The sequence below is a fragment of the Penicillium brevicompactum genome (genome assembly GCF_028827555.1).
Source record: "Penicillium brevicompactum strain IBT 35665 chromosome Unknown utg000005l_segment0_segment0, whole genome shotgun sequence".
Lineage (NCBI taxonomy): Eukaryota > Fungi > Ascomycota > Eurotiomycetes > Eurotiales > Aspergillaceae > Penicillium > Penicillium brevicompactum.
In genome coordinates this window covers 3,541,417-3,567,151 of record NW_026623208.1, presented here as the reverse complement: position 1 = coordinate 3,567,151, position 25,735 = coordinate 3,541,417, and the positions used below count along the sequence as shown (strand labels likewise).

General features: G+C 50.0%; 8 protein-coding genes across 8 annotated transcripts; 2 read left to right on the top strand and 6 right to left on the bottom strand.

Annotated features, from left to right (window-relative positions):
• Positions 1-21: 21 nt before the first annotated feature.
• Positions 22-774, bottom strand: N7506_007191 (Hus1-like protein; the record flags this gene model as incomplete). Its single annotated transcript, XM_056956484.1, has 3 exons — positions 22-519; positions 568-686; positions 732-774. 3 exons carry the CDS (start codon positions 772-774, stop codon positions 22-24), a joined length of 660 nt encoding a protein of 219 aa, XP_056810818.1.
• Positions 775-896: 122 nt separating this feature from the next.
• Positions 897-2,520, bottom strand: hxkB (putative hexokinase; the record flags this gene model as incomplete). The annotated part of the gene is made up of 3 exons (XM_056956483.1): positions 897-1,727; positions 1,782-2,192; positions 2,257-2,520. 3 exons carry the CDS (start codon positions 2,518-2,520, stop codon positions 897-899), a joined length of 1,506 nt encoding a protein of 501 aa, XP_056810817.1.
• A 741-nt stretch (positions 2,521-3,261) lies between these two features.
• N7506_007189 (GAS2 domain protein) lies at positions 3,262-7,246 on the top strand (the record flags this gene model as incomplete). The annotated part of the gene is made up of 3 exons (XM_056956482.1): positions 3,262-5,760; positions 5,818-6,952; positions 6,996-7,246. 3 exons carry the CDS (start codon positions 3,262-3,264, stop codon positions 7,244-7,246), a joined length of 3,885 nt encoding a protein of 1,294 aa, XP_056810816.1.
• Positions 7,247-9,583: 2,337 nt separating this feature from the next.
• On the bottom strand, positions 9,584-10,627 carry N7506_007188 (DUF3632 domain-containing protein; the record flags this gene model as incomplete). The annotated part of the gene is made up of 1 exon (XM_056956481.1): positions 9,584-10,627. The coding sequence occupies one exon, from the start codon at positions 10,625-10,627 to the stop codon at positions 9,584-9,586; it is 1,044 nt and encodes a 347-aa protein (XP_056810815.1).
• Positions 10,628-11,537: 910 nt separating this feature from the next.
• N7506_007187 (Transferase) lies at positions 11,538-12,978 on the bottom strand (the record flags this gene model as incomplete). Its single annotated transcript, XM_056956480.1, has 2 exons — positions 11,538-12,242; positions 12,286-12,978. 2 exons carry the CDS (start codon positions 12,976-12,978, stop codon positions 11,538-11,540), a joined length of 1,398 nt encoding a protein of 465 aa, XP_056810814.1.
• A 4,030-nt stretch (positions 12,979-17,008) lies between these two features.
• On the bottom strand, positions 17,009-18,234 carry N7506_007186 (uncharacterized protein; the record flags this gene model as incomplete). Its single annotated transcript, XM_056956479.1, has 2 exons — positions 17,009-17,982; positions 18,036-18,234. 2 exons carry the CDS (start codon positions 18,232-18,234, stop codon positions 17,009-17,011), a joined length of 1,173 nt encoding a protein of 390 aa, XP_056810813.1.
• A 1,713-nt stretch (positions 18,235-19,947) lies between these two features.
• On the top strand, positions 19,948-21,654 carry N7506_007185 (uncharacterized protein; the record flags this gene model as incomplete). Its single annotated transcript, XM_056956478.1, has 2 exons — positions 19,948-20,323; positions 20,381-21,654. 2 exons carry the CDS (start codon positions 19,948-19,950, stop codon positions 21,652-21,654), a joined length of 1,650 nt encoding a protein of 549 aa, XP_056810812.1.
• Positions 21,655-22,149: 495 nt separating this feature from the next.
• Positions 22,150-24,784, bottom strand: N7506_007184 (GTPase-activating protein GYP7; the record flags this gene model as incomplete). Its single annotated transcript, XM_056956477.1, has 5 exons — positions 22,150-22,484; positions 22,536-22,854; positions 22,908-23,170; positions 23,220-24,588; positions 24,638-24,784. 5 exons carry the CDS (start codon positions 24,782-24,784, stop codon positions 22,150-22,152), a joined length of 2,433 nt encoding a protein of 810 aa, XP_056810811.1.
• Positions 24,785-25,735: the final 951 nt, after the last annotated feature.

Genomic DNA, 25,735 nt, shown 5'->3' with positions numbered 1-25,735 from the left:
TTCGTCGACCCCGTCGTCGTATTAGCTCCGAAAAGACTTGGCGTTGTCTTCAGATGTCTCGGCAGCCACGATCGCGGGTTGATTTCCCTTCGCGCTCGTGGAGGCCAATTTCGTAAATCGATCAGATATACTTTTCAAATGGCCCAGGTTTGGGAGGATGATGTGAACCTCTGGATCTGGGCAGTGAGGTTCGTGAAGTCCTTCGACTGCGGACTCGTGTAGGATCTTGATGGGCACTTCTTGCGTGATCCATGTTTGGCGTTCGCGGGGCCCCCGATCACCGGTTGTATCGCCGGGTGCGTTGTCCGTGGCGAGGGCCATATTGCCATCTGTCCATTCGCTTGCGAGGACCGTTAGTGCCAGCAGAGGTAGTCTGTCCTTTTTTGTCAGGCGTAGTTGGGTTTGTGTTGAGCCCCATGCTGAGCGTAATGCGCGGTTCAGCACGCTGATGTTGACTTCGACGTTGATGGCGTCTGAATTAGATTCTAATTCGTAGGTTGTTTCATCAAAGATTGTTCCCTTGGATTTGTGAGCTGTGTTTTATTTTTGAGGCTTTCTTGTGCGTACGACTGGTATTGATGCCCATACTTGGGTGCCTTGGTCGGGAATGATGGTGAAGCGGACCACCTCGTACTCCAGGCGCATCCAGCACACCTTGCCCAGAGTGGCGAGAGACGCGGTGAGCTCTGACTAGGTTAGATATAACCAACATTTGGGTATATTTGACGTACTAGAGAAGGTCCTGCTGTCTTTCAATTGTGTTCTGAAGCGCATGGTTGGAGTAGATGGCAGAGGGAGGTTCTTATCGCTATCTCGCTGACTCTTTTCGATCTTTTTTCTATTTCTTCAACTCCTTTCACCCCTGTCATTCTTTCTTCTCTCCCCTTCTGCTATCACTAACAAGGTCCCAATTCCTCTGCATTAATACTCAAACTCGCAACCAAAGCTGCCCCTACGCCTGATCCATCTTCAGCCGCGTTGAGAGCAATCAAGTCCACCTCACCAGGCTGCCAATCGAAAATCTCCCGAAGCCCCTGAGCTGTCCGACCTTTAAACATGCTATATTTACTGAAGACTGCCCCGTCAACACCGACATGGCACTGGCGCATATTCTTCTTCTTGCAAATGGCCGCGATCCCACACGCATAGAGACGCGCCGCACGCGTCGCGATCAGCCCGATAAGATAGCGGCAGGCTTTTAGTTCGTCCAGCGTCGTCTCCAACCCGAGTTTCTCCTGAAACTCATCTTTCATATCCGAGAGGCCTTCAGATATATCCAGCTCAGCAATGGACAGGAACGAGGCCTCCAGTGCATTCTCCACTCGGAGACGTGTCACATCTTGGCCTTTGAAAAGTACGCCTTTTTCATGCAGGGTCAACATGATCAGTCGCAGCATCTCGCCTATGTATAACCCTGCCACCATCTTCTCGTAGATTTGAGTTCCGGGTCGGGAGGACTGTCTGTCGATTTGATGGTCGAACGGCGTCAGGGGTAGCACCTTGCGCTCGTTATCGAACGCCCCGTACTCGGTGTTGATGATCACGGTGGCATCTTCGGGCAGCCCTGCATCTCGGAGTTTAGGGATGTTGCTGCAGTCCTCCATGTATGCGGCATTGCATCCGGTGCTGAAGATGCTGCCTATCTTCACTTGGGGGTCTCGGTAGTGGGAGGCAACAAGTGTCCCTACTGTGTCGTTGAGCAAAGCTACTACTTTTACAGGAACATTCTAGACCTGTCAGCTGCTGGCTGTACAACAGTCGGTGTATACTCCGTGACTGACCTTTCTTTCCAGTGCAGCCTCAAGCTGGGGGACGACGTCATTCCCTTCCACCCCGGGCACGTTGAAGTTTTTTGTCCAGCGCTGCAAAATCCCACTCCGGACAGACCTCTGGTCGACGGGGAACGAGAAGGTAAACGACATCGGTATTGGTTTCTCCGGTGTTTCTCCGTTGTGGTGGTCTTTGAGGAACGACGCCAGTCGATCCGCGATGAACCCCCAAAGCTCTTCTTTGGTGTCTGTCTTGATCGAGTCCGGGAGCTTATACTTGCGTTGAATCTGTTCAAACTCCCTTCGTTCTGTGGAAAGACACACGTCACAGACGCGCAGGTTGGTTCCTCCCATATCAACGGTGAGAATGCGCCCTTTCTCGCGCCCGGTTGGGAATTTCATAACCCATGTGATATCCATAGGCTGAGAGGTTTATGCCCGTTAGCTTTGACATCTACAAGTCGCACCGGACTGGAGTGGTACTGACAATACATCCACCTTCGAGGGAGAGCCCTTTTTCTAATTCCTCCACAAAGTGGTCGGTGATCAGCTTCAATTTGGCGCCATCGACCATGAACCAGTCCTCGTACTGCTTCAATTCCCCAGTGAGATCCTCGGTCACCCCCTCCAAGAGCTCTGGGCGGTAGCGAAAGGTCTGCATGGTTGTCAATGGGTCATATCCACCTGCAGAACATCGCAGCTCGTTCACGTCCTGTGGCTCTATTCTCCGACCACGCCATGATGAGCGCATCATGATGGTCACCGGAGGAACTGGGCCATAACCCCAATGGGTAGTTTGTTTCCTTGTCTATAGATCGTAAATCAGCAATAATCGGGGTGATATTTCTTTTTCTCCTTGCAGTTGAGGATCTGCACTAGTTGGTAGAGTGCATATCTCGGTCACATTGGGGGTTTGTTGTTAGATCTGACCTCAGAGAACCCTGTTTTTTTTTCTGCTTTATTGATTTCTGGTTTTTTCTCACATTTCCATTGTGTATCCAGCCATATCTGCCCATATCTGCCCATAGTCCTCCAGGAGTATACTTAGTAACGCGTTCGCGGATCAGTGCACCGCTCCACAGTTAACCGCCCCCTGATCCGATCTCCACTCCAAATATTTCCAGCTTCAGAAAAACTTCCGGTTATTGACTTCTCAGGACTTTGTCGACTATTGATTTCCTGGAATAATTTGTGATCAGAAAGCCGGCCTTTCTGTGTCCCCTCTTTTGCTCCACTCGAGTCCTTGCCTCGTCCCTCCGGACCTCACCACATCTTCCAAATAGAAACCACTTCCGCTGCAAGTGTTTTTTTCCCTCTCGCAGCTCGCAGATAAACACATAAACACTCACGTTTTCGAACTTCGCGCCAAGTTCTGCACTTTGTTTTCACGCGCGTCTCAGCATGCGGACTCGACAGTCCTCTTTCCCGCCCTCGTTCCGACCTCCATCACTTACATGCCATCGAGCTAGTCGCCTCTGCTGAATCCTTCGGAATGTCTGCTCGAATAAATCCTCATCGTCCGTCCATTCGCCTCTCCCCCGTCCACTCTCGCCAAAACTCCGCTGCCTCCGACAGACCCGGGGCGGTCTACCAGCAGCTCGACCCTCTCCTCAGCAACCTCTCCCCCGAATCCACCCTCCAAGCCCTCACATCCACCGACGCAGTCTCAGACGAGAAAGCCGCCCATGATATCCTCTCACAAAGCATCTCCCAGGTCTCGCCCGCGGAACGCGCGCTTGGGATCCGCGCGGCGGTAGCTGCCCAAAACCTAGACCTCTGGCACAAAGAGGTTCAGTCATGGGCCTGGCCTAACGCAAACGACGCGAAGGTCGGAAAGGGCTTCATCCCTCCTCCTGGGTCTAGCTCTGGTAGCAGTCCCTCTCGTTCCGGATCATTGTTCCCTCCTGGGTCGGACGGCACCTACTATGGTAGCTTGACATCAAGCGTCGTGGAGTGGAGCGAGAAGCGGATAGAGGAGATCCGCGATGGAATGGAAGATCTTCGCGTGGAAGAATTGAAGGAACACGTTTTGAACGCCCACATTCCATCCAGGTCCCGCCCTTCCTCCGCTACAAGCTCCGTGTCCGTGCCTCCTCCGCTGAGTTATGTGCAATTGAGTGACTTCACCGCGGTCATCACGGCGACAATCCTACGCGCCCTTCCTCATCTATCGCGTCTGAACGCGTTGCTTTTGACCTGGGATGTTCGGCTGCTGGTTCTGCGCCAGATCCCTGGCTTGCTTCGGGAGCTGTCTATTACGCGCTCTGCGATCGACGCTGCCCTTGACGCACTCCGCAACACACAACCAGACTTGCAGCGATACTCCGATGAGTCTCTCGCCGCCGACCATGTCAAATTGGAGTCAGCTGTGGTTGTGGTGGGAAGGCGCATGGATCGCGTTTTAGACGCGTTGGAAGGTCGCCCGGACTCATTACCTGAGCAATGGATTGATGATCTCGAGTCAATTGAGTCTGATTTCGCTGCTTGGGTGGTCGAGGCTGAAAAGTATAAGGTCCACAATGAGTGGTTGCGGTCTAAGCTCGAGTCTCAGGCTGAAACGCCCGTCGACCATTCAGTCCAACCACAGACCTCATTGGAGAACCCTCTTGACGATCAGACCCTGGCGCCCGCGCCCGCCCCCCCAGAAGTCAAAATACCTGAAACAGATCTCAGCGTTCAAGAAACAGTCCAAGCTCCGGATCATTCATCTACTGAACCGGAGCAAGTGAACCTGGCCCACAATGAACCATTAGTCTCTCGGGATGCGGATGCACATCCGCACCTTACAGTCTCCATATCATCACCAGAACTCCCTGCTACAGCAAAAAGGGATGACCTCATCCCTGTGCTTGTGGCAGAGGACTCAGAAACGCCAACTCAGTCTGATTTCCCACCGGACGTTTCTTCCATGAATGGGAAACCTTCCAACCTTGCCTCTTGCACGGTTCAATCTGATTTGGACAACAAAGAGAATATCCCCCCACTGGGCTTTGAGCAGCTTGATGGATCTAATTCTCCAATCACAAACACCCCTACGAGACCACAACCATTATCCGAGAACTCGGGTGCAAGTGTGAATTCGTCCGTGGACCACTCAGTTCTCAATGAAGAAGTGACTCTGTCTTACAGCACTGTTGCAAATGATGTGCCAGCTTCTCAGGCGACGGGTGAAAGTCAGCTGCCTCAACAAATCCCATCGAATGTTATACCAGAGGCACAAACCCCATCTCAAGTGGCTCCCCGATCTCAGCCGGTTGAAATCACCCCAGAGCCCACTAGCCATGGCGAAGACCCAAAGATGACGAAAGACTCTGGTGTTGACATTGGAGCTGAAACCCCTGCACCGGCCAATATTTCTCCACTCACTACACCAAAGACATCCGATAGTCGCCTCCCAAAAATCAGGCCAGCATTCCGCGGATCCCAAATCCCACTGGCTTCCCCCAAGTCCGGATCAACCCACACCCCTATCAAGTCCGTGTCTCGAGCTGAGGAGAAATTTGAAAACGTGCCAAAAACTCTTCGCAAGCCGCTTCAGAGCCCTATCAAACTTGCCGAGACTCGTTGTGTCAAAGCCGGTCTTGAAAAGGGCAGCTCAACGCCTCGCAAAATCTCCCATCGTCGTCGCACATCCACCGGGTCAGTCGGCTCACTGCTCTCGGATCACTCGTCTCTCATCTCCAGCCCGGATGTACCGGAGCCACGCACTGCGTCTTCAAATGAGACTCAAGCAGACAACTCATCCCGCTCCAAGCCCATACGCCCTCCACCGCATGGCATTCAACCTTTGAGAGAAGACCGACTGCGCCGTTTCGAGGATCGAAAGCCTGATTCTATGGTAATATTTCCACAGACTCGTGCGGTCAGCCTACCTCTGGAGCGATTTATCAATGAAAGACTGGAGTTAGGTCTGTCTGGGGAGTCGGGACCTGCTGTGAAGCATTCTAACAGCCGGCCTATCACATCTTCCGACTTCCCCAAGCCTCCAAGAGTATGAGAACCCTACCTCAAGTTGTTTTTAAAATGCAATGCTAATCGATGAAAATAGTCCCAGGCTTCATCTCCCGCCCAGAGTGTCTCTAGGCCTATCTCGTCAGTGCCACGTCCTTCGGGTCGTCGACACACACTTTCCCGAGGAAAATCCTCGTCTGGATTGAATGTTCAGAATGAGACGGCAAGAAATGCCGAGCAGCACAGGAATGCCTTCGCCCAGAACACTGCACGACGGGCCTTGGAGCATCAAGCGGAACCGAAGTCCATGCGGTTGCGCAAGCAACTCACTGCTCACCCAAGCCTTGAAAGCCTGGGCATGAAGCGACAAGAGTTGTCTTATGTGGATGAGCATTCTTCGGAGTTGACGAATTTCGAGTCTCGAGCCTCTTCCCCTGCCCGGCATCACAGGCAGCCGAGAGATCATCTTGACGAGAAGATCAGCTCTATCCTCAACTCCTTGCCTGGTCACATTCACCTAGTCGACTCCCACCACGAAGCGGATACATCCTCATCTTCGTCATCCATGGACCGAAGGGTGCGGCACAGATCGGAATCTCCTTGCGGCCCACCGACTCGCAGCACCACACCCGCGCCTTCCTTGACGCTGATGCCAGCCGGCCGCAGAAGGCTATCACATGCCTACAAGGCAGAGGACAGCTGTGTCAAGCTCTACCACCTTCACAACGGTGGTCAGTCCGCCCCCACGAAGCTTTTTGTCCGCACCGTCGGAGAAGAAGGACAACGCGTGATGGTTCGTGTCGGCGGTGGATGGGCTGACCTGGGTGAATACCTCCGTGAATACGTCATCCACCATGGCCGTCGCAAGGTATCCGAAACACCTCGCGTCGAAGTCCAAGGCATCAAAACTCGTCTTTCCCCCTCATATACCTCCCCGGGCGCCCTTCTCACCCCGGCAACCTCATATCTCACCTCGGGTCGCGCCACACCTTCTCGCCCTCCATCCTCCCTCAGTGCCCGCCCACCCTCCTCCCTCACCGTTCACAAAAAGCGTCGCGGCTCAACTGCCTCAGACATCATGGGCACACGCGCTGTTACAACCGGTCACATCAACTCCTTTACCTCACCACCACCACCTGTCCCCCCCTCTCCCCACTTCTACCGGCCGACGTCTCTCCATGTCTTCCAGCTACTCCGTTGGGGACTCCCACTCTCCCAACACCGCCAACGAGGTCCGCTCTACCCCTCTCGGTCTCGCAGGACCCAGACCTCGAGCTCGCTTCGAGTCTATGAGTCCCGAGGGCGAAGCCTGGGTCGAGGATGTCCTCAACAAAACTCGCCGCTCAAGCTCCCATCACCCACCACACTTCACCCTGGGTTCTCCCCCCTTCATCGACATCGATGACCGATCTGATGTCGACCGAAGCACCCACTCCCTTCCTAAGGTCCGCAGTATCGGTGACATCGGCTCCATCGGTACTAGTCGACGGGTCGTGCTGAGAGGTCTTGGGAACCGTCGTTCCTAATTGCGATTCTTCATCCTTCTGTTCCTTTTCCCTTCCACTTTATACTTTCCACTTATAAGCGGGTGCATTGCACATTCTGGATTTTGCGTTTTGCTCTTTGCGTCTTGCGTCTGCATTCTATATTGCTTTGCTTTACACTTTACATTTACATTCTTGGGCATCGGCTGTACATGTTTGACGCCGCTTTACATTTCGGGGTTCTTATCTTTTTGCATCAGCGTGGCGAATTTCTGTTTGGTTTCGGGGTCTGGTGTTAGATCTATCTACAATACCCTGCTGGTCTGATTATTAGTTTAGAATGATATTTACATATACTTATTAACTTCTCGTCCTGTATTCTTCGATCAGTATCGATTGTAGGCTCTTTTGGTAGCGCCTAGGTCAAAGTTATACTCTTCCAAGGTTGCTGCGAATACCAAGTCCCATCCATGGATGTTTGTATACACAGGGACACGGCACGGCTGAGTGCAAGGATAATACCCAATCATCACCCGCTTGGTACGCGCGGTTGCTGCCGCGACTGACCCAAACAACACGGGTCCCGGGCGCTTTGGACGTCATCTTATCACCTCCCAAGCACCAAATACGTCAAGCTTCAGTTGGTTTGTCTTTTTTCAATATGATTTTGTGGCGGACACAACAAATTGGACTTTCATTGCGGAATAATTCACTGAACACAAATCATACGGTAATGCCCAGGTGGCCTTTGTGATGAAGTCGCAAATTTCACTTTGGGCTCGTCAACAGTTCATTCACCGAAGCTCGTCCTCGTTGCTCTTCTATTCTTGTCCTTGGAAGTTTTCTGTCAGGGAATTGCGCGCAAGTCAATCGTCACTCCAAAGAACTTCTCGTCAAGTGCTGACTCTGGCCCACTCCCTTTCAAATATGTCCCGATAGAAGAAGTCGAGAGACTTGAAAAGTACCAGCCTGGTGGATATCATCCTATTCTGATAGGTGATGTTCTCCAATCCCGATACAGAGTGGCTCACAAGCTAGGCTATGGAGCCTATTCAACCACCTGGCTCTGCCGGGACTACCAGTCGAATTCATACGTCGCAGTGAAAGTTGGAACGGCTGATTCAAACGATCGAGAGGTTGACATCCTTAATTACCTCAATCATTCTTCTTCATTTGTGCACCCAGAGCATCCAGGGAATGCAATGATACCCTCTATCAAAGATAATTTCGTTCTCCTTGGCCCGAATGGCATCCATCCTTGCTATGTGACAGCCCTCGCAATGTGCAGTCTCTCGGGTGCGAGGGAAGGGTCATACAAACGCATGTTTCAGACTGCTACAGCTCGCTCGCTTATTGTGCAGGTTTTGCTCGCTGTGGAATACATCCATAGTAAAGGAGTTGTTCACGGAGGTTAGTCGCCATTATTTATACCTTTACAACACTGTGCTTACACAACAACTAAATCAGACCTCCATATTAGCAACATGCTTCTATGCCTCCCATCTGATTTCGACAAGTTTTCGATTGACGAGCTGTACGAAAATTACGGTTCGCCCGCGCCAGAACCAGTTGTTCGTTCTGATGGCCAGCCCCTTGGAGTCTAGTGTTCCCTCTAGCGTCGTCCCTCCTACCTGGCTTGGTAAATCTTCGGAGGATTTCTCTCCCGCAGAGTCCAAAGTCTTTCTCGGTGATTTTGGAGAGGCGTGGAGGCCTTCTACACAGTCCAGATATAAGTCACACGCCCCTCTGTCCTTTATGCCCCCCGAAGCAAAATTTGAGCCAGAACGTGGTCTTTCCTTTCCAGCCGACATTTGGACGCTCGCATGTTCTATATGGATAATCCTCGGCCAGCGCCTCTTATTTTGAGGACATACTTGCAACGCCAGACGATATCACAGCTGAGCAGGTTGATGTTCTAGGGAAATTACCACTGCGGTGGTGGGAGAAGTGGGCGGCACGCCATGGATATTTTGACGAAAGTGGAAAACCAAATCAAGACCGGCAGGTGAGGTCCTGGGAAGACCGGTTTGAAAAGCATATTCAAATCCCACGTGAGCAGGCTGGATTTCCATGTTTTGACGGAGAAGAGAAAGCTGCGGTTTTGGATATGTTACAGTCGATGCTGTCTTTTGAGCTGGAGAAGAGGCCAACTGCGCAGGATATTCTAAAATGCGAGTGGATGGAGCGATGGGCGATACCGGACTTTGAAAGATCTCGGTTTAGGGAGTGCCGGACATAGGCGATGGCAACTGATTACGGAGTTTGATGGTTCTTTGATTACTGCCTTTTCCGAAGTAGACGCAATGGCTTGACGATGAACCAAGACATGGTCAACTTTCAATATCCTCGTCTTCATCCTCCCCGATGAATATAGCCTGTTCATACTCCCTCGCCATCCAAGATCTTTTGAAGAGCCGATAGATGAACTTCCTGACGAAGAAACTCACTCCCAGATTCATAAGCCCTCAAAACCTCCGAATTCCGGGTTTTTGCATCGGAAAGCATGTGACTGATAGAATCTTTGCACAAATCCTCCACGCCTTTCTCGCCAACTTTGATGGCTTGATCTTGGAACTCATGAAGTCGCTTCAACCAAAACATCCACCTCCATGGGCTCATTCCATTTCCAGCCTGCTTTCCAAACTCGGACTCCACAAACAATGAGCCTCCGTGGCCAATAGTGCTGGGACAATCATCCCACGAGACTTCCGAGAGTAGAAGCAGGTTGTTCCCTGCCTCTTTGATCCACACGAAGACAGATGGAAGAAGCTGCTGAAGTTGAAGACCTCTGAGGGTTCTTTCTGCGCCCTCAATGTCCGGATCATTGAAGGCATAGACTTCTTGGGGATACTCAAACGTATAACGGAAGAGTATGATCGCGACCTGACACATCCTATCTTTGCTGATGCGAGTGGAAGCTAGCTTAGCTAAAAAGGACGAGAAGTTGAGACGATGCGCTCCAGACATGGTTGCGAAGTCGCTCATCCAAACCTCAGTCATGTCAGTCACTAAGAATGGCATATCATTCCACACCGCGCCTTCAACGGTTCGTGCAATGTCGATCCCGTAATTGCCAGCAACGGGTCTGGTCAGCGGGCCTCGACCCTGAATGCGGAGGATATCGAGGACAAGAGAGTCGTGCTCGGCGGCTTCGTGCGGTGTGTGTCGACTGAGCTGGTAGTAGGCATACCAGATATGATGAAGGTAGCCCACGAGGGAATCCACACCGTCTCCGAGTTCACAGTACCGACTGTTTATGATCCAGGTCCGATTGAAAAGGACGGATTTCCGGAGCTCGTCGAGTTGGCCTCTAGCGATTGACATTCGCACATCTTCACGATCATGGGCGATGCCGTCGGCTCCTTGTATATCGTCAGGGCCGTGAGGCGAGGGACCGAGTAAGGTCTCGCGGAGCTGGTTCATTTTGAGAAATGAAGGTTGGTTGTGATGCAATCACTACGTTGTGTGCTGCTGAGACTGGTTGGAGAAAGGGTGATCTGGGGTACGAAGTCGCAAAAGAAACCCAAGGCGCATTTCAAACTCCTGAGTGAGTCTCAGGGGCCGCCGAATGACAAGGTTCTCTAGCGATCTTTTAGGCAGAGGTATTACGCTGACAGACATTTCTTGGCGTGGTGGATGAGGCGTCGCTAGCTGACATGGTTGATTCTTGCGCAGTATGCGTTGCAATTACCTTCCAGAGTTCTTTCGTTGATCTGTCAAAGCCACCTGACCCACCTTGGCCTCTTTGGCGCTCACTGATTGGTCAATAATTTAAGTTCCCCGTAGATCTCGTAAATCCATGGTTGACAGGGAACCTTTCAGTCGTAATGTAATTTACATTTCATAACACGGATTTTAGCCAGTCCTCAGGGCTTTGAGTGTGTAAGATTACCATACAATACAAGACCCACCGGCGAGTGCGGTCCGACCCTTAATAAATCAACTAGAGGGAACTCTCGGTTTTGACATAAGTATGGAGCAGCCAGCGGACTCTGATGGAAGTAAGCCCAAAGTCATCAATATCAGACACAGTGCTACAGATCTTCCACCGCTGATTAGGAACCATCCTTGGAAGACATTCCAAAGGTACTTCAAAGTCACCTAGATTCTGGAGGGACGAATGAAATCAAGCCGAAAATTTTGGTGTCTCGCTAACGCGGCCAATATCAAGATACAAAATCATCTTACAGTGCTGAGCTCTGTCAAGTAACGGACCTCGAGCACTTCGGCAGCTCTGATATTCAGGGCTGGTGTAATGGAAAATCACAGGTGCATGTATGCCATAAAATTTTCAACAATGAAGGTACGTAGCAAGACAAAGGTCTATACCAGATTATAGCTTTGACATCCCATCCGATGAGAGCCACCTCAGTAATGGATCCTTTTGAATTCTCTCCATAGCCGCCGGCTGTAGTGTCAACCTCACCTCCCATGGGGCGAACTGAGGGTTGCCACGCGATGGCAGGATCCAGGCCAACCCAGCAAATCGACTTTCTGGCATATCAAAATCGCTCGTTCTCCCCAGTAAAGATCCGAAGTCAAGTGCATATAAGTTGAACTGACGCAATGAGCTCACATGGAGATCAGCGATGGTAGGCTGAGCTGCCCAGTCGTCAGCCGCGTTCTTCTCGGATACGAGATCTCGAACGGAACGCTCTGAAATGCTTCGAACTGCATCTTGAAGCCTATTTGCAGCAGCTGCAACAACTTTCATATATTGAGGATCCATGTAGGCCGCTGCGCGGGAGTCATAGTTGAGATGAGAGATCGAAGATAGGACTTGCTCGACTGAAAAACTTGACCAAGCATGCCCTACCGTATTTCCCAAATACGTCATAGGCAGGTTTGGGCGGATCTTAGAGCGAAGATTAGACACCATTGCGGCAGAAGACAGGTCTGGTGGCGGGGCGCCTGCAGCATCTGGTCCGAATTGAGCTCTGATCAAGCATATCCACAAGATAGCAGTAACAATTGTATTCCCAGACACAGGTGCTCCTTGGTCACTGGGCTGAGCTTGCTCAGCACATGATTTCCGAAGCTGTTTTATTTTTTTCCGCATTGAGGACAAGCTTCCTAGAAACGGGGTTGTGGGCATTTTGATTGAGTTCGTCGATATCGACCGAGTGACTTGCAACTTCGGTCGGACTGCTGTGATCTAGTGCGCCGGTCAATTGAGAGGCATTGGCAAGACCAGATATGGCTTTCCGGAATTTGCTTTGTTTTTCAGGGCTTGTTGGTAGCGAGGCAGCATCGCTGTTTGGGTTCTGACAGCACTTTGCAAAGGCATCGATGACGCACATTGCTCCAACACCATCAAGCGCTTGATGATTGAGAGAGAAGGATACAATGACCCCGTCAAGCATCACATTTGCCTGGAACCGCCAGACAGGATCGACTCCAGTGAATTCGTACCCAATTGGGAGAAAGGTTTCGTTGGAAATATCATCAGAGGAGACCACAGATGACGAGAATCCAGGGTCTATTGAAAGATCGTGCCTCTTGATGACGAGCATGGGATGTTGAGACCAGAAGGATTCTGATGGGGGTTGAACTTCTAGGACATTTTTCTTGCCCGGTATCCTAGTTGATGAAGCCACATTCCCACCTAAAAACGGTAAAAGGTGGACGAGCCGTGCAACAGCTGCCTCAAGAACAGGTATTGCATCAATTGGTTCCTTGAGACGAAACGTGAGGAAGCCAGACACATGAACAGGCGGAAGAGTGTGATCAAGCTCCGTCAGCACATATGGCTCGAAGGACGGCGGACAAGCCATTTTGTCGAACAAATTGATGAGAGGGGGGAAGGAAAGATGCTTCCAAGGTTGTTCTTTAGATTGGAAGAAACCGAAGTATGGAGTACCATAGTGCAGGTTTTGTGCGGACCTTCAGCTGAGATACAGCCCCACTGTTAAATCGATAGTTGAGATGCATCTTGCATACGTGAAAAACTCAAAACACCAAAATGAGAAAGGTCGGTGAGATCTCAACAATGTTTGGGAGCTAAAAAAAGTTCCTTAAGCGAAGAGTAAATTCGTCTCCAGTCAAGTTTGGATATCTACCTGATAGTAAAACCCACCTGAGAAGTCTGGAGATAGATATACGTACACAAAAGGTCAAAAACCCTGAAGCACTCCGACTTTATAACGACCCAAACGTTCAAATCATCATTTTCTTCTCTCTTTTGAATCACTTCCCGTGTCACTGGGGGCGGAGTACTCCGTTCAAATTACTCCGTATGGAGTAACACTTAGCCCCTTCGGAGGACAACAAGCTGAGCTTTCCTGGGCACATCATAGAAATGACTGTGCCTTGCCTAAGTGAGAGTAGTCCCGCATTAGCGTCGATCTGTGGAGATCAGAGATCTCGTCGCGTGATTGGCATCATCACCATCAGGAATCATTTGGAAATTAATGTCCGATGATGTAAATTGACCCTTCGGTTGAATGTGTGTCGAGTTGTGAACTCGTATGTTGCGGTGTATAAGCTGCTGGCAAGTCGCGAAAAGAAGAATCGAGCCCTGAGTCACGGTGATCCTAGTATGGGGAGAGGAAAAAGAAAAGGGCAGGAGGGGGGAGAGAGATCAGCTGCATGGGGTCCATATCCTCTTTTCCTCCCAAACGTGTTATCCTTGGCCCAACGCACCCACCTGGGCAGTGATCCAACATGCTCCACCCCGCCACATCTCTTCAGTCGGCAATATCGTCGGTAGTACTCCGTACTACGGAGTAGACACATACGGGTCATGGGAATATCAATTAGCTTGAAGCCGACAGTAGATTAGTCGTATCACACCGGATAACAGCGGGAATGGTAACTTTCTTCAATATCTGGCAATAATTACGATACTGGAGTGATTTTCATCATGGAGCCCACCCGCTCTGACTACGAGTGGGCCATCATCATCCCGTAGGCAGAAATAGATTTGTGGTTCAAAGTATGGCCTCATCGCCTGAGTCCGTACAATCCAAGCATTGTAGCAGGCTTCGGTAGCTTCACTATCGCCACGGCCAAAGGCGTGTTAAAATACGTGGTAATTATGAAGCGGTGTGGAAAGCGGTCGAAAACTAGGCATTATCAGGCATCGTCACGGATCCAAAATCAAAATAGCTTCACCCCTTGGGTGCTATACCTCTTCGTAAGACGTTATATCCAACTCAAAGTTTCGAACACACAATGAAGTTCATGCCAAGACTAGTAAAACTCTCTCCACTTGGTTTCTTGCGATCAAGTCCTTTGAAATTCCATTCGAACCCTGCTAGTTTTATCCGAGCTTCCCAATGTGTTGAAGAAGAACGCGCACCCCATTATAACCACAGGCATTTCTATCCAATTCAACTCCATGCGATTCTTGCCAACAGATATCAAGTGATTCTCAAGCTTGGGTGGGGTACCAGCTCGACAGTATGGCTGGCTAAGGATCTTTACCAGTATGTCCTAGAACACCATGAAATGTGCATTCTTTGACTTTTAAGGTGGCGATGCCTTCCTCCACGTTATGTCGCGATAAAGGTCAATGCAAATAACTACAAGTCTAAAGAAAATGCGCAAAAGGAATTATGAATTACACAGAGTATAAACTGAACAAGTTCAACCGACGAAGGCCGGTATTTTGTTCGCACTTTGCTCGATTCATTCGAGCTGTCAGGGCCGCATGGCAACCATATCTGCATGGTGTTTGATCTACTTTATGAGCCCCTGTGGATGCTAAAAGAGCGCTTTCAAGGGAGCGTTCTTCCACCCGATGTTCTAAGGGCTATCATTCAGATGGTCATAATGGGCCTTCATTATCTCCACATTCAGTGTCATGTTATTCATACAGGTCGATCTTGTGTCCAGAAAATCATTCTCTGATTGAGAAGCTAAGAAAAAGCAGATCTTAAGTCCGACAACATCCTGATAGCTCTTAGTGATCACTCTTTACTTGACTTAGTCATTCGAGATGAAAGAGAGAGTCCGCTGCCTTAGAAAGTTTTCAAGGATTGAACAATATACCTTTCTCGTAACAACTTTGGCTTTTAGGTAAGTAGCCTAGGTAGGCCAGTCATCATGGATTTTGGGCTTTCAGTTTTTGGGGACAAGGCTCCTCATAATTATCCCATTCAACCAAATGGGTTTCGAGCTCCAGAGGTTATCATTGGAGCCAATTGGGGCTATAGCGTTGATATATGGAATCTAGGCGCATTGGTGAGATCCAATGAGCTTTGAGGTTTCGTGTCCTAGATATTCTAACACCTTGGCTAGATCTGGGAATTGCTTTGTGGGACCGGACCGTTTGATTATTCAACATCGTCCACAGATTCATCCTACAGCGAGGAGAAGTATCTAGCATCTATTATCTCCATGATCAGCTCTCCACCAGAGGATCTCCTTAAGCGAGAAATTCGCAGTTCGCGATATTTTAAACATGATGGTATTTCGATTACAAAAACGCAGTGCTCAAAATCGTTTTACTAATTTTTGAGCAGGTCAATTTAAATTCTCTGGTCTCGTTTCAAAAGAGCAAGGATTCGAAAAAGGCTTACGGTTCTCGAAGGGGACGAGAAGCAGATGTTTTTGAATTTTGTCTCAAGAATGCTGCGATGGCGGCCAGAGGAACGTGGAACTGCACAGGAAATACTCTCTGATCCCTGGTTGAAGGAGTAGTTTCTTCCTAGAAGAACCACGGAAATTGCATGTTACTGGGATAGCTCAGCAAATTGGAAATAAATAGATCATTCATTCAATTTACAATAAATTAGGTAGTCGCTTCGTGTACCTTGTCTAGATGCCAAAAACCTTTCTGGTTCTAATTAAGCAACTCACCCTGCTTCAGGTGCTCACTTCGTATCAGGCAGCACATGGGATTTCATTGTTGAATTTGTCTTTCATAGATTCGTGCGAAGCTACATTGAACACATACGACCACAGGGTGTGGAGAACAGGGCTTCCCGTCCGCTCAGCCGTACTTAAGCCACACGCCGGTGAGTTAGTAGTTGGGTGGGTGACCACCAGCGAATCCTCACTGTTGTATGTTTTTGTTTTACTTTTTTAAGTATCGCGACTGTTGGGAATTGAATGGGGAAGAAGACCGCTAAGTCGAAAACGAATTCATCGCAGAGGAAGAAAGCAGTTGCTCCGAATGTGCCCGCTCCGCCCCCGGTACTCCCACCGTATGAAGGGGAACCTTTGCCTTGGCGGGGTTTGCTTCTGGAAGTAAATCTATCAAGTGCGCGATCAGATCGGTGGCGCGGAGTTCTTTAACCGAGCGGACGAAGCAATCTTTCCAGGTGCACATAAGACGCCGGGCCGTCGCCCTTTGCTCATCTGTCCGTGCCGCCTCTCCGATTTCAATAGCCGTTTGCTCGAACCATTTATCAACTTCCTCTTACGAGGCGTCGCTGGGTGGTCTCAACGTGGGTCGCCTGTTCGCAGAGAAAGTACGCCCTGATTGCCCGAAACAGCGATGTGACCGCCACTGTGCGAAATCAGCTACGAGCAGACTTTGGTTACAATATGTTCAGACCGTCAGATTTGAGCTCGAAGCTCCACAAGTTCAAGCAGTCGCCCCAGAGGACGACGGACGCTCAGCCCCGATATTTGTCGGAGCTTGGGTGGAGGCCCCACTGGTCCATAAATTCCGTCCTTGTTTCCTGTTTTAAGGAGGCTGAGACTCTGAGGTGTGAGTTTGCTGCGGTGTCCGATCTGCACGCAATGCTTGTGAGCTTCGCATGGAGCACAAAACATTTATTTGAGTGAGAAAAGGGTTGCAGTTGTCTGATAGTGTCGTTGTGCAGAAGGCAATTTGGTTGACCCTGGCGTGCCTCCTTAAACGACTCTCGATTCTCGAACTCGATCGAGAAGCCACCATTGAGCGTAGATACTTGGCGAGACACACTCTGGCAGGTACAAAAACCAGTCATCATTCTCATACGGGGTGATAGAGTTTGTGCATCGGACAGACTCATAATAATCAGGGTAAAAACCGCTATACTCCCAGTCAATGATCCCAGAAATTTTGTAGTTGTTGTCGATTAATTCAACCATAACATTGTCCGGACTTATGTCTCCGTGTGTGAAAATAATGCGAGAGACCGGAAGTTCGGAAGATGACGGTGATAATTGACGGAGAAACTTGACGAACACATCGCCGCCCGCATGCGGACTTGAATATAAAAATGTTTCAAAGTCTTCGAAGGTGGTGATAGGCCTCTTGCTTGTTCGAACATGTCTTCTGATATCTGTACAGCCCTCACCTGCCGTCCCCCCAAAAGGAGACCCTTCTGTAAAAGGAAGAGTTCGTAGATCGGTTATTATCATGCTGAGTTGGTTGCTGAGGAAGGACTTTTGATAATGATCGAGCATATGCCACACTTTCCCGAGAGGTATGGATGGTATATGACTCATGAAAATCAGAGAAACCCCACTCATACACACTAAACCATGTGGTTTTGGTGCTAGGATATTTGGCCTATGAAGCTCAAGATATTGTAACGTGGTATATTGGGTGTATCGCTCCAAATTGCGCACCGCTTTGACAACTATGTCTGCGGAGCATTTGAACACCCCTTTTTGGCGAGGGAAGGGTGATTTCCACAGAATCTCACTATTCTCTAGAACCTGAGACAGCCGTTGAGAGAGTCCGACTGGCAAGTTCGCCGCAGTTTGTGACACCGACTGGACTAATTTTGTAACTGCATCCGAAAGGGGAAATATAGTCTCAACCGGGTCTGATGCGCAAAGGGTTTGTCGGATGTCTTCATCGGGTTCTGTACGGCCTCGAGGGCTAGGTTTGGTGTTCTCTGGCAACAATGATATTAGCTGCGCTAAAGAGCGGAGGACCAAGATGTAATACCTGGAGAGCTTTCCATGAGTGCTTTCATTTCCATGAGACGCGTTGAATAGTCTGCGGGAAATTTCTCGGCCAAATTGACCTCTGGGTCTTTCGTGACTGCAGCTTGTAGTCTTTTCAGCATATGGGCATTGAATCTCGCGGCCTTAGACTTGACAGCAGGTTGAGTGGCTTCGGAATCAAGTGCAGATGTTTCCACCATCTTGGAAGAAGTTCAATTTGCAAGGTCGCAACCTAAAGATCGAAGAGAAATCGGAACCAATTAAGCGGCATTAACCGAGAATGTGAGAAAAGAGCAGAATATGTGCTTAGAAGAGATACCGGTGGTGAAACTAAGATTTGCGCATAAAAAAAAGAAGATATGTGAAACTAGGAAGGATCTGATGGGTGGTGAATCCAGAGGCTTTTGGAATAATCAGTCTGTACGTATGCAATGTGTTCGAGTGTCTGAAAAACAACGGACAGGTAATAGTGAAGGAGGGGGAGGGGAGAACTTTGGAAAGCCGGGGTACTTGCATATTAACAAGGCGGGGGCACATGACCAAGCTTCGCGTATCTAAGGTCACGCGCCCTGAGGGTAGCCTAGCAACGTAAACGACACAGATTTGCGGTTGCATGGCGGCCAGGGTCAATTCCAGCATTTCGGGTATCGTTCCGGCCCGAAGACCCCCTGGAAGTGGGTATCTACGGTAGCCCGGGAAGAGAAGACCTAGGTGTACAGGCCCCTGGGGGCCTTCGAAATAGGCACGTATAGTTTGTACTCATTTTTCAACATTTTGAACCTCGTTTACTTCGTGGTATCTCAGACTGATCTTTGTTTGCTGCTGACTGCGCCTACCATCCAGCCACGGTCCTCTCTCTGCGACATTAGACCGCCATCGCGGTCTTCTGATTTAGAGAGGTAGTTGCTGTAGGCTCCATCCTCTATCAAGCGATCTCTCTTATTTCATGCATCAGCTGAATCAGCCCGTGCACCTAGGGTGCATCCTTATGCCCCTCCTCAAAATGCACGAGGTCAATGACCGGGTGATGTCCTGGAATTAGGAGTAAATGAATGCTCATAAGCGCCTCCGATATGAATCTTCGCAAGACTTCATCTGTCACATACGACCACAGGGTGTGGAGAACAGGGCTTCCCGTCCGCTCAGCCGTACTTAAGCCACACGCCGGTGAGTTAGTAGTTGGGTGGGTGACCACCAGCGAATCCTCACTGTTGTATGTTTTTGTTTTGTTTTTTGTTATCCCAATGCCTCTGTCTCGAACCTTGGAATGTCCTTTCGGGTTGCCGGTCGGGTGTGGGGTTGTCCATCGTGGTGGAGAGACAGGTGGGTTTGCAACCGACGGCTGCTGCCGTCGGAGGCTGTCTCAGGACAGATGAAGGGTACTGCGGGTTTAGAGAAAGGGAAGGGGCCAGTGACAAAATGAAGAAGAATGGGGCTATGAATGAGGTGGCGCAAAGTGGAAGACCAACTCGCTCTCTCCTCCCACATTGGGAAGTGTATAGATCCTGCGATCGAACTAGGGTTTCACTTGTCAGGCCCCCCTCTTACCATACCATACACAAGATGACCATACACCCGCACTCACCCGCACGTGGCCCACGCAGTTAGTGCTGACATCTGGTAAATACGCGTAATCTGACCGGAAGCAGCCGAACACCGTGTCTAGACTTCTTCTTCTCACCTTTTGCCCTGCATGGTTAAGATGAGGATCGTCGTCCAATGCAGCAAGTATAACCTTCAGAACTATAGCTTGGACTGTGTACACAGTTCAATGTGACCATATCAAATGTGTAATCTTACACTTCTTATGCATGCCTATTCGGGTTGCTTCAATTCCGAAGTCGATGATATATGAACCATCGCCCTCGCCAGGTTGTAATGAGAGTAAGCATCAAACTGCATCAAGTCAAGTCATGTTTCTAAATTCCTCCAGGTTGTCTATAAGTGTGTCCGCCATATGGGTGGCATTGACATTGTTCAATGCCTGTGCCCTGGCCGCGACCTACCCTTACACCGTGTATCGTGGCACATTCGTTCAATTGCCCCGACTGAACTCGAGCTCGACAAAGCCCGAGTTGGCCCGTACCCAAGGTGCTCTCTGGGTTGGAACTGATGGCCGTATCAAAGGATATGACTGGAGTGTTCACGACGACGCCAGCTTCAAATCGTTCCTCTCAAGCCACGGCTGGGCCGATGCCGATGCCAGCAATGCAAACGCCAAGGCAACCAAGGTCAAAATTGTGAAGTCCAATGATGAACGTAATGAATTCTTCTTCCCTGGTTTCATTGGTATGTCTCACTTCTCACCGAAATAAATTGAAAAGGGGCCAAAACTAATGCATACAGACACCCACATCCACGCCCCACAGTTCCCTAATATTGGACTCTTTGGATCATCCGGTCTGCTCGACTGGCTGAACGAGTACACTTTCCCTGTGGAAGCCAGCTTCGGCGCCAAGTCGGACCCCAAGAACCAGCAGACTGATCCGAAGAAGACGCCACCAGAAGGCCTTCGTGTTTACGACCAAGTCGTAGCACGCACTCTGGCCCACGGCACAACATGCGCTTCGTACTTTGCAACCATCCATGTCCCAGCAACAAATGCACTTGCTGCCCTCTGTCACTCCCACGGTCAGCGCGCCTTCATCGGCCGTGTCTGCATGGATAACAAAGACCAATGCCCATCGTACTACGTCGACCAGTCAGCCGAGCAGGGTTTCAATGCCACAAAGTCAACCATCGACTACATCCACACTCTTGACCCCAAGGGCACATTGATCAACCCAATCATCACCCCCAGATTCGCCCCCAGTTGTTCAAAGGAGTCCCTCGATGGCCTCGGCAAGCTCGCAGCCTCCTACTCCCCACCTCTGCACATCCAAACGCACATCTCGGAGTCAACTTCGGAAGTCGAGCTCGTCCAGAAGCTATTCCCCGACTCGACCAGCTACGCTGACGTCTACGACAAGTCCAATCTCCTCACAAACAGAACCATTCTGGCTCACGGCGTCCACCTCACCAAAGAAGAGCTAACACTCATCCGCACCCGAGGATCAAAAGTCGCTCACTGCCCAGCCTCCAACTCTGCCCTCGGCTCCGGTCTCGCTCCCGTCCGCTTCATGCTCGACCAAGGCGTCACAGTCGGTCTGGGCACTGATGTTAGCGGCGGCTACAGCCCCAGTATCCTGGAGGCAGCCCGCCAGGCCAGTCTCATCTCTCGCCTCGTGCAATACAGCTCCGAGTACCAGGACGAAACTGGTAACAAGACATCCGACGGAAGCGAGAAGCTGACTGTCGATGAGGCTTTGTACCTTGCTACGCGCGGAGGCGCCGCAGTCGTTGACATGGCCGCTGATCTTGGCGGCTTTGATAAGGGTATGATCTGGGATGCGCAGTTGATTGAGCTTGGTGCTGTCAAGAACAGCACTACTAGTCCTCTTGATGCCTCCTCTACCAATGCCCTTGTTTCTCGTGCTGTTGCGACTGGCACCGTTGGCAATGTGGATCTGTTTGGCGATGAGACCTGGCAGGAACAGATCCAGAAGTGGATGTGGAGTGGCGATGATCGCAATGTGAAGAACGTCTGGGTTCAGGGAAAGCTGGTTCACACCAGAAAGTAGTTCGACGGACATTTATGACGAAGATGTATAGTTTACTGAGGGGTTGTGTCAAATAGTGGTGGATGTTGTCGCCGTCAGGCATGTAGTTAGATGTGTATAGTGAATACCTAAATTTGTATATCGAGAACTTATCCTTCCTGTCTAGTAAGCCTATCGAAACCTTGAAATGCTTCCAAGGTTACAACTCAAAGCCGTAGGCCCCGGGGGATGTACTGGTTCCAAGTGGCCATTTTTCCAGCGCAAGCGAGAAAGATAAGCTTGTTCAGAGTTCATTGTTCAATTGAAGATATCGTAGCAAACACCAATACCAAATACGGCTCTACTACCGACCTAAGCCAAAAAGAAAGAAGAAGAAAAGAAAAGAAAAGAAAAGAAAAACGTCAAAATATACATGAATCAATCGTAAATCATAGGCAGACCGAGTAGGAAGTCGCGACATAAGGGGTTTGAGGCAAGATGGGCTGAGGTAGGTTACCAGAACGAAAAGAAAACAAATTATGAATTCTGTTGTCGACTCCATGGGATGTCCTTGCGAAGCAGTTCCCGGAGCTCAGGAGAGATCACCTTGGGCTTGTCGGCGTTCACGGCATTTTGAAGGGAAGATGACCCACTAACCCCGGTGCTTGAACCAGCGGCAGACTGCCGAGGTGACTTGCCCTTGTTTGAGGGATCTGAGCCAGAGGCGCCTGGGCGACGCTGGTGAGCAGTTGGGGCAGCAGGAAAGTTGTCCTTTTTGTCAATGGCCTGGACTGATCGTTCAAATCTCTTGAATAGTGATTCGGCGCGAGTGAGAATTGGCACGAGTTCCATGGTGTTAGATAGCTCGTTGACTGGGAGTCAGGTCAGCGGGAGTAAATATATGTTTATGGATGTGGACATACTGTATTTCAGCACCTCGTCGAAGTGTTTCAGGTGGTCCATGATGACATCTCTGTGCTTCTCGAGGATAGCCAGAGCAATGAACAAATGGAAACTACTGGAGTAGTAGTCGGTCCAAAGCGTCTCCCATAGACGCAAGACGTCACTCCAGTCAAACTCGCGCTTGTACCAAACCAATAGCATCCGGAAGAAAAAGAAGAAATTGGTGCTATCGGCGGACTGGAGATGCAAGTAAAGCTGTGGGTCCATGAGCTGGACGAGGTTATCTAAAGCCAGCAGCTGCCCACGCATTCCAGATTGGTCGCGCAGGAAATTATGTTCCTGGATCAGAAAGGTTAGTCTTGTCAGAAAAAAAAAATGTGACACTATCATACCATGCGGTCCATAAACCCAACGAACGCCCAGAAGGCGACAGCATCGTCCTGCATGACGGCGTAGATCGGCGCAAGCAGATCACTCATACCCTGAACGTAGCCAAGATCTGGATTGAACTCATTATACGTCAAAAGCATGTCTTTCATCTGTTCCAGGTGAACATTGGTGCCAGTTTCCGCAAAGGGAGAATCCGGGTCAGGATGAGGGATATCTTCGCCCGCAAACAATGGGATGGTGCGATCCGTGCGGTGAACATCCTTCTCTGTGGAACTGTTAGCGATTGGCATACAAGAAGTTCCCATTTGTCATACCTATCCGGTTCTTCTGCTCCTTCCAGTGATCGAATTGCTCAATGGTCGAGTTACCCTCTACCATCCGCTCCCACCATCCGGCTTTGAGTCGGATGTACTCATCCCGCTTGGAGTTCATCATTGCCTGTCGATCTTCTCGACTGCTGTCCCACGGGTATACACCCATTAGGAATAGCCAAGCTTCCTTTCGGACGCCGTCATTGGGATCCAGACCTCCATGGAAGATGCGCTCTTTGACTTCTTCGCTCGTTACTTGAAGCCTCCCCGATACTGGATCGAAGAAACCTTCCCATTCCGGAAGCTGAAGAACTCGGCGACGCTCCTGGAGACCTAGGTTCCCGGTCTCCAGCTCCAAGATCTCAAACTCGCCGACCGAGCTGTTCTCCTTCTCCAGTATGTCCTGCGCGGTCCATATACGTGCATTGCGCTCTTTGTCACTCTGCTCGGCCACGCTCATCGCCCAGCGAGCCAGATACACACGGGCGCTATCGAACTCATCTTGCAGGGTCTGAATTTCGGGATTCTTCATTAAACGGCGCATTTGAGGTGGTATACGAGGGTTTTCGGCGATATCGTTTGCCGTCCGGCGGGTGAAGGTGGTGATCTTGCTGAGCTGTTCCAGCACTTTCCACCTGGTTTCCTTGAGGGTCTTCATGAAGGGATCCATACTGGCATCAGGCGTTCCAGCCTGAGCAGAAGTAGCGGCTGGTTGGGGCTGCGCCTTAGCTGACAACGACCGATCTCCTTGACTCACTGGCCGACCGAAAGATAACTGATCTTCCGCCGATGGGTCGATAAGATAGACGTTGCGATCCACCGATGATCGCTCGACCTCCACATATCTGCGCAGCCACCGCAGAATTTCATCGCCACCCCAGAATAAACTTCCCTCATTGCTGAACGGGTCAAAACTTTCCCTAACTCTCTTCTTCTTTTGCAAGATTGTGGATTCGCATTCGTCGTCGTGGAAGAACAGTGCGGGGAAGCCATCGCCCGCACGCGTATTGATCACCAAGCTACCGAACCACCATCCCAAGCTCGGCGGCCTTACTAATAGTGAGTAGATCTCTGAGAGTGGTACTGCGAACGAATACAGCCCGATGGGATCTTTATAGGTGGTAGTGGTCGGAAGTGGCGGAACGAGGTATTTTTGGCGCGGCGGAGAGTCATCGTCGGCAAGGTCGACTTTGACATATGTATCATAGGCATCTCCGAGTGAGGACTCTGGAACCCATGCGAGTAAGTAGGAGGGGGTATTGGGCTTGTTCGGGTTGGATGTGGATGCCTGTGACGCGGTCGATTTTTGTTCAATCAGGGCGATGAAGCCGGGGATATTGTCTTTGGATGAGGCGGTTGGGTGGACGTAGACCTGCGTTCTGTGAGCTTGGGATATTCCGTGACGCGACATCTGATCTGACCTTGCTTTTGGAGAAGAGTAGCTTGACCCCTCTTTTCGAGGCAACCTGGGCGATGGTGTTGTACTCATCTTCATCATCATCACTCATGGCGTAACAAGATGCTGGAGGAGAGGGTGTAGGAGGAGGGGTGTATTTGACTGAGCCCATGGTGAAAGATGAAGAGAAGAGAAGCTGGGCCAAGTTGAAGTTGGCGACGTAATGATGCGCGATAAGATAAGCCGATATGGATTTCTACTTCTTTGGCTTCTTTGGCTTCTTCACTGCTTGCTTTGCTTTTGCTTTGGTTTCTGCTTGTTCTTTTCTTTCTCAAATGTCAAACTTGCCTTGGTTGGATGGAAATGATCATGCCACTGTCATTCTCTGGCCCTCGCCTGTTTCCAGTCGCCACTCATCCGCTGGTCCAGGCAGCCAAATTCGCAAACATCGACAATCTAGTGGAACTACATACTCTCCATTTTGATCAAATAGTCATTCTGTTTCCTTTCTTTTTTGCTTGATTTCGATGTCTGAAGCTTTTACGGACGATCCTCATATTCGGGATTTTCGGAAATATATTCTCCACCAGCATCAGATGGATCCCGTGGCGTATCAGATGAACATGACAGCCGGTGTCCACCTCGATATGTGTTGGGTCATGTACGGAGTACCAGGCAGCGCATAGTATACCCAACTGCGACCGAAAGAAGCCCTCGTTTTGGCGGACCTGAGAAGCCCAGAATTCTCAAAATGAACAATAATCAAAGTTTTTACCGTGAGCTCGTTGATATCTTGGCAAAAGAGCTTTGCATTCGCATCTCCCAACGGGGCGAGTAATGTGTCGCATATAGTTGGACCCTGCAAAAGGCCAGACCAACTCAGACCTTCCAGTCAGCTGGTGCATGCCGAGTCTGCCGTGACATCAACAACGGGACTGGATAACCCTTTTGGGAAACGATATACCGCATCTTCTACCTCAAGGTTTGACAGCAACAAAGCACTACTGATAGATGTTTAATGAATCTGCAATGAGTTTACATGGACATTGGGTAAAGATATAAGGGAGAGAACATCTCTTTCCAAGGTTGTTAATACAGCAATTGTGAGTTGTTTTATCTAGGA